The sequence below is a fragment of the Bombus fervidus genome, chromosome 14, assembly GCF_041682495.2.
Source record: "Bombus fervidus isolate BK054 chromosome 14, iyBomFerv1, whole genome shotgun sequence".
Classification (NCBI taxonomy): Eukaryota; Metazoa; Arthropoda; class Insecta; order Hymenoptera; family Apidae; genus Bombus; species Bombus fervidus.
This window is the reverse complement of record NC_091530.1, coordinates 7549311-7556046: the sequence shown is the minus strand read 5'-3', so window position 1 is coordinate 7556046 and position 6736 is coordinate 7549311. Positions and strand designations below refer to the sequence as shown.

Below are 6736 nucleotides of genomic sequence, written 5' to 3'. Positions count from 1 at the left end.
TGACATACAATACTCCGCCGGTAATCGCTACACATGAGATAGAACCTTTAATTCTGTAGTGAGAAGGAAATTGAAAAACAACGAGAAAATCAAATCTATGCTATTAACAAGTTTCACAGAGTATATAAGTCAGTATTCAGAAAATGACTGAAAATAAACACGCTTTATAATTTATTAAATTTATCGAAAAATTGATAACTTGATCATTCAAGGAAATTTATCCGAATCATAAACTTTTGATGCTTATGACACATTTGTAAAATTTCTTAAGCAATAAACGGCTACAAACATGTTGAACACAATAAAAACAAGTTTGAAAAAAAATGTACAACAACCGAGCAGAATTATAGAATTTAGTAAAATCAAGAATAAAATACCACTTTCAAAACCTTTGCCAGGTAAAGAAAATAACTGTAAGAAAAATTTAAATAAAATGTACAAAACATGGAGCACAAATTTCTAAATATAAATATTTATCAATGAGAAAGCGCTACGTACATATATGCACACACTCTTTTTCTTTTTGTTAATAATTATTAATTTATGATATATAGTTTTTCAGTATCCGATAAGTAACGAAAAAGAACATAGAATATATGTTTGGGGTTTGGCAGAACATGGTGCTCTTGGTACATTAAAAACAACGATTTTCGAAAATGGTATTTCTTATATTCCGAGACCTAAAAGATTAGCTTTTGGGGAAAAGCATGATGTAACGGATATAACTTGTGGTTATGGGTTTACTGCATTTGCAGTAAAATCCAAAGATAAAAATATTTTATATGGGAGTGGAATAAATACAGATTCCCAGCTTGGTAAAAAGATTATAATTTCTAAGCCACCTTTTATTTTTAGCAATAAATTCATCAAAAATATCTTTTCATATTAAAATATAATTTTTAATATGCTACTAGGTTTCAATGAAAAAGATAAAAAATTCCCAAATGGATTAATAACTGAACCAAGACCTATTGATTTACCAATTAAAGATTCTTCTACTAAAGTCCTAGATATGTCAGCTGGAAGAGCACATTTGTTGGTATTAACAAATGAAGGTGTATTCACATTAGGAAATAATGCATATGGACAATGTGGTCGCCCTATAATATTAAATGAAAATTATGAAAAAAGTAGAGTTGTTCATCATATACCTAATATTAAAGAAAAAAAGATAAAAGCTGTAACAGCTGGTCAAGATCATAGGTATGAAAATGCTTAATACTTTACATATAGTTCATTACAATATTTGAGAATTCTTCCTTACTGCTATATGATAGCATACTCTTGACAGAATCCGGTGAAGTGTATACCTTTGGTTGGGGTGCAGATGGACAAACTGGATTGGCACATTATCGAAATGAGCATAGACCAAGTTTAGTGAAAGGAGATTTGGCTGGCCAACATATTATAAAAGTTGCATGCGTTGCAGATTGTGTATTAGCACTCAGCGGTATCTGCAATATTCATGTATTAATACAATCTTATTTTGTGTAAAAATGGGCAGTAACAAGATATTATACAATTATTTGAACATATGGTTACAGATAAAGGAAATGTATTTGGTTGGGGTAATTCTGAATATGCACAGTTACTTATGGAAGGTGAAAATCAACAGGTAAACATAGCTACAGAGTTAAATGCATTGAAAAAATTAGGTCATATTGTAGACATTGCCTGTGGTGGTTGCTTTTGTATGGTTTTAAATAGTGAGTATTTATCCAATTGTTTAATTATTTTTATAATCATGTATCATATAATTTGTATATGTGAATTTATTAGATACAGGTGAAGTTTATGTATGGGGTTATGGTATTCTTGGTTTTGGTCCTGAAGTCAAAAAAGCTCAACAACCAATTAAAATTCCATCTGTACTTTTTGGAAATAATGCATACCAGAAGAATACAAAAGTAAGTTCGCTCTAAGATTATAGAAGGAAAAAGAGCAATGTAATTACATTTTTTTTCCTAGGTGATAAAGGTATTTTGTGGCATGAGTCATCTTGCAGCTTTGACAAATACAGGTGATTTGTATATGTGGGGTTGTAACAAATTTGGGTCTTTAGGATTAGGAGATTTGAAAGACCAGTATTTTCCACTGAAGGTAAAGAAATTATATTCGTCAATAAAAAAAAGTATAGTAATAAAGAACGATAATTTGTATTATAGGTAACTGTAGGAGCACAAGTAAAAAAGGTAGCTTGTGGAATAGATCATACAGTTGTTCTTTGTAAACCTTTTATTTGAAGCATAGTATATTTTCTGTTATAAGAGGTAATATACTATTTATAAAACTTATGTACAAATTGTTATTTTAATCTGTTGTGTAAAAACATTGTATATGTAGCTAATTGCTTTTTATATTATGATATATTGCAAAAATCTAATTGATAAATAATGAACGCATATCTTTATATAGAATGTCGTTATTTAAAAACGGACATATTCGATATAAAATCTTCCTTCGTCACTTAAAGCTTGTTTCAAAAACTTTCATATGATTAGTTATTTCATTAAATTTATATATAAAATTTGCCAATTGTTACATATTTAATACAACTAAAACTATCATTAAAATAGAAATATTAAATGTAAGTCTAATTGCTTCATTGGCACACACCAAGTTTTCATAAGATATAGTGTATTTTATCATAGTAGGAATTCTGCAAACTCGTGGATCTAAAAAGGAAATGTTATTTAGCATCAACATCAATTAAGTAATTTTACGTCATTTTAATTTAAAATGAGTCAATGTACTTACCAGTACATCTGTAAGAAATACTTGTGGAGTTTGAAGCTACTGATATATATAGTGGTGGACAATCACGAATGAAAGTAGCATCAGCACAAGAAACTGTAATACTATGCACATCATTGGATATTGATGCACATGATTTTGCTGATTCTGTTGCATTGGCGTATAATGGTTCTCGTGATGAACACACAACTAAACTATCTGATCCATAGCCCTGAATCTGAAAATAATTACTTATAATGATATAATATTAATAATGTTACTATAGTATATACCGTGGCCCTAAATTCCAAATAAAGTAAAGTCGAAAGAAATTTTATACCTCAAAATAAGACAAAATAAAGAATAGCAGAACTCTATTTTCCGTAAAAGGAAACCTTAAACAACAAAATTTTATTGTTTTTTCAATTTATTTTTGTATGTAGAATAACCCCTTGTCCATTGATGTCTCTTATCCAGCCAGAAATTACGCATATTCATGATATATATATCTACGTACACTTGGTATATATGGTATACTATACATGATATGCTATACATGGTATACTTGAAAAGTGTAAAGTTGATTTTCTTGAAAATAAAGTCTCTAACGCAATTTTGTTATTTTAGATTTTCGTCTTTAGATTTCACGTGTTGTGTATATATAGTATAGAATAACTAATAATATTTAAAAAGAAAAGAACTTACTTTTACTACTGCTGTATTATGGTTAAAAAAGTAATTGGGATGTAATTTATAAAAACTAATACCGTTTGGTACAATATAATCATCATATGAATTCAAAGATCCAGATGAAATATAATCTGATCCACACTGGGAATTAATTAAACGCTTGGGAACTATAACAAATTTTACATAATGGTCATTCTTTTAATTTATATATGAAAAGTTTAATGTCAGTTTGATATTTCTTTCTTTTACCTTGCTTGATTCTTGAAACTACGTTGGTTATTGGTTCTAAAGCTTCTTCTGTATCTTTACCAATAGAAGTACTAATAGAGAATAAATCTGTCATACGATTTTGTACTAGATCGGACCATGGATCTTTGGATGAGGCCATAAAAAGTATGATTGTATCTAAAAGAATAATTAATAATAAACTATACAAGTATTCATCTAATTTAAAAGTTTATTGTATTGATATAAAATTTTACCTGGAATATATTCTCGTATTCGCAATATAGTTTGCAAGCAATATTGCTTGTCATTTTTAGATATATCAGAAATATATGGAACAATTAAAACAATATCAGAACGTGCTCCACCAACACCACGAACACGTTCGGCATTCAGTTTATTCTTTAGATATGCTTCCAATTCTTTGAGCGACTTAGCTAAATCGAAACCACGAGTACCTGAAAAAAATCATTTCACAGCGAATTTTGTTGTAATTTATCACTTATTATTAATTTCTGTTTAGTACATACTATTTCCATAGTAATGAGATGAATTATAGGCATGGAAATCTAAAATGTTAGAAGTACTATTAATCATTGGTGTTCCATCTCGACCATTTATTAATGTGAAGTTGGAATTAAATTGATTTATGTTTATGTTTTCCAATAAATGTGCAAGAATAGGTTTTATTATGGAGAATTCCCAGTTTGTGTCCAAAATAATCGTTAAATCGACAGACATTTGATTGAAACTACACAATTTATCCGTGTCAGTACATGAAAGATCTTTATTCATGGATGAAGCTATAAAAATATATCAAATAAATCTTTTATGTATAATCTAACAAATATATCTGAATCGTTTATATGAAATTTCATCTCTAATACTTACGCACATATTTCACTAATTCGTTTACTGCTTGCACTGACAATTTTTCAATTATCGGATATTCAAGCGTTGCATGTGCTAAATCTTCTAACAATATAGAAGCACTATATGTCTGAAAAAATAAATATTAACAATAATAGAAAAAATGTTTGTTTTATAAACTAATTAAACATTTTAATATTGAGATATAAAACTAACTTACCTGTGCAACCAATGTTTCATTTGGTGCAACAGATGTGAACAGTGTTCTCCGATTGCATGCTCTAATAGATGAGTCAAAGAATCCTACTGGACTATAGTACATGTCAAAAATTTGTGAAAGCCTCAAATTAGGTATTCTAGAATACCATTTGCCAGTTTCATTGGCCAAAATTAAGCCATCTAAATCTCCTCTGATTTCTGCCGTTGTCATCTCATAATTACTGTTAGAATTCAAGAAATACCATCGTGGCAAAGCAGTGGAATTCCAATGGCCATTTAGTCCAACACTAAGTTTGATATCTTTATTTTTAGGGCCTTGCCTTAAAGCTACTTCTGCCAAATCTCCTATAATTTCAATAATGAATATCATGTATTTTATAGAGTAATTTATTAATGATTTATATCTCAAAAGATTAATATTACCAGCTAGAGTTGCAAGCCACTTGTTTTCTAAAGATCGATCCATTACATCTAAATTGTTCTTTTTTAAAACATCCGCTGATAGCAACTCGGGAAGTCTGGTTGTTTCTGGTTGTGTAGCTGCAGCTATTCCAGCTAGTACTAAGCCAAAAGAAGTTGTACCCCATCTAAAAATGTACATATTTTAATGAAATAATGAATTAAATTCATCTAATTATTTCAATAAATTATAAACTTACGGAGTTTTTACAACACCATTTTCTACAGGGCATTCGCTAACAGGTCGTGATTCTGTACCTCTATACCGTGCACTATCTGGATGATTAGGCGGTACTTCTGGGTATCGCGAGTTTGGATCAACCGTAACATTGTTACCTTCATTTCTCCCATCAGTCATACTTTTTCTGTATTAAAATTATATTTTATTTCTGATATCAATTACATTATGCGGACTTTTTCTACTTACATTTCATCAGATGATAAGGTTTCTACATCATTAGCAGTATTTTTAATCGTTGCCTTATCGTTATTTTTAACATCCCTCGGATATCTGTACGTATCAGCAAGTCTACAAACTTTTGCTTCGTCCCCTCTTTGTAACATTCCAATACTACTTGATAACATAAAGTGTAATGTACACTGCAATTTGATAGTTAACTATTAGGGAAATATATACAAAATGATATGCCAGTCTAAATTACATACATACCCTTTCAACATCTGTGATACTATTATTAGGAAACGTGAGAGCATCTCCTGGTATAAGACGTAGAGTTTGAGCAAAACGATGAAATTGATGAGCAATTGGTGCAAAGGGTGATATTCCATCTTGATTAGGAATATCAGGATTCGGAGCAATACCATCTTGTCGAAAACTGTAAATCAGAATCAATAAAATTATCTCTTTACACAATATTACTATTTCTCTAAAATATATATTGAACTTACCGATGCAGAAGTGCAACAGATAAACTTCTCAGGTCCATATTAAGACCTTCTGTATTTTCAATTTTACGAAGTATCGCAATGAACGTATTTAAAGTGTGCGGCAGTCTATTATCTTTTTCCAAAAGATATTTGTTGTCATAACATTCTCGAAGAGATGGTGAAAGATTTCGAGCTGCATTCTCTTGTGCACGTACAGCTAAAAGTAAACAATAATAAAATTTTGAAACAAGCTATATTGCTTTGGACTTTATAATTTATTGATAAAAAGTACTTACTTAAAGTGATAAAGATAAGAAAATACCAAAATTTTGCCATTTTACTGCAACTGGATTTCTATAAAATGTGAAATTAATATTAACTTCCTATAATTTAATAGTTCATAAATTAAGAAAAAGATATTATAATGATTACCACAAAGTAATACAAGATAATATAAAAATATATAAAAATATATTGTATTTAGCTAAATATATTTTATACTTCAAGAAACAGCTATAAAACAATGAAATTACATTCAGGAAATTATAAAATACTTACCGCAAATGATTTTCAGTTACTTCCAATACAGAATGTATGATATCTTTCCAACTCTGTTCAGCAAAGCAATATACCACACCTATCCAAAGATATC

The 6736-nt window shown here is 29.3% G+C and overlaps 2 protein-coding genes across 3 annotated transcripts; one reads left to right on the top strand and one right to left on the bottom strand.

Annotated features, from left to right (window-relative positions):
- The first annotated feature begins 24 nt into the window (after positions 1-24).
- Positions 25-2294, top strand: LOC139994329 (RCC1-like G exchanging factor-like protein). Its single transcript, XM_072016858.1, has 8 exons — positions 25-398; positions 555-815; positions 915-1203; positions 1278-1450; positions 1545-1706; positions 1780-1907; positions 1969-2100; positions 2166-2294. The coding sequence occupies exons 1-8, from the start codon at positions 290-292 to the stop codon at positions 2241-2243; spliced, it is 1332 nt and encodes a 443-aa protein (XP_071872959.1). The 5' UTR covers positions 25-289; the 3' UTR covers positions 2244-2294.
- On the bottom strand, positions 2222-6728 carry LOC139994324 (uncharacterized). 2 transcript variants are annotated; one of them, XM_072016852.1, is made up of 15 exons: positions 6643-6728; positions 6381-6430; positions 6106-6301; positions 5867-6032; positions 5624-5796; positions 5397-5561; positions 5161-5324; positions 4739-5082; positions 4540-4648; positions 4179-4451; positions 3906-4106; positions 3673-3828; positions 3439-3590; positions 2758-2971; positions 2222-2675 (listed from the first exon to the last, which is right to left on the bottom strand). In XM_072016852.1, the coding sequence occupies exons 2-15, from the start codon at positions 6418-6420 to the stop codon at positions 2539-2541; spliced, it is 2490 nt and encodes an 829-aa protein (XP_071872953.1). In that variant the 5' UTR covers positions 6421-6430; positions 6643-6728; the 3' UTR covers positions 2222-2538. The 2 variants fall into 2 exon arrangements, with proteins under 2 accessions (XP_071872953.1, XP_071872954.1); XM_072016853.1 differs by having other exon boundaries at positions 6381-6467; positions 6643-6699.
- Between the last annotated feature and the right edge of the window lie 8 nt (positions 6729-6736).

Coding starts and splice junctions, on each gene's coding strand:
- LOC139994329 (XM_072016858.1), top strand. CDS start 290: ATGTTGAACACAATAAAAACAAGTTTGAAAAAAAATGTACAACAACCG. Junction 399..554: donor ACTTTCAAAACCTTTGCCAG/GTAAAGAAAATA, acceptor TATGATATATAG/TTTTTCAGTATCCGATAAGT. Junction 1,707..1,779: donor CTTTTGTATGGTTTTAAATA/GTGAGTATTTAT, acceptor TGAATTTATTAG/ATACAGGTGAAGTTTATGTA.
- LOC139994324 (XM_072016852.1), bottom strand. CDS start 6,420: ATGGCAAAATTTTGGTATTTTCTTATCTTTATCACTTTAA. Junction 5,325..5,396: donor AATGGTGTTGTAAAAACTCC/GTAAGTTTATAA, acceptor GTACATTTTTAG/ATGGGGTACAACTTCTTTTG. Junction 4,452..4,539: donor CGAATTAGTGAAATATGTGC/GTAAGTATTAGA, acceptor ATATTTTTATAG/CTTCATCCATGAATAAAGAT.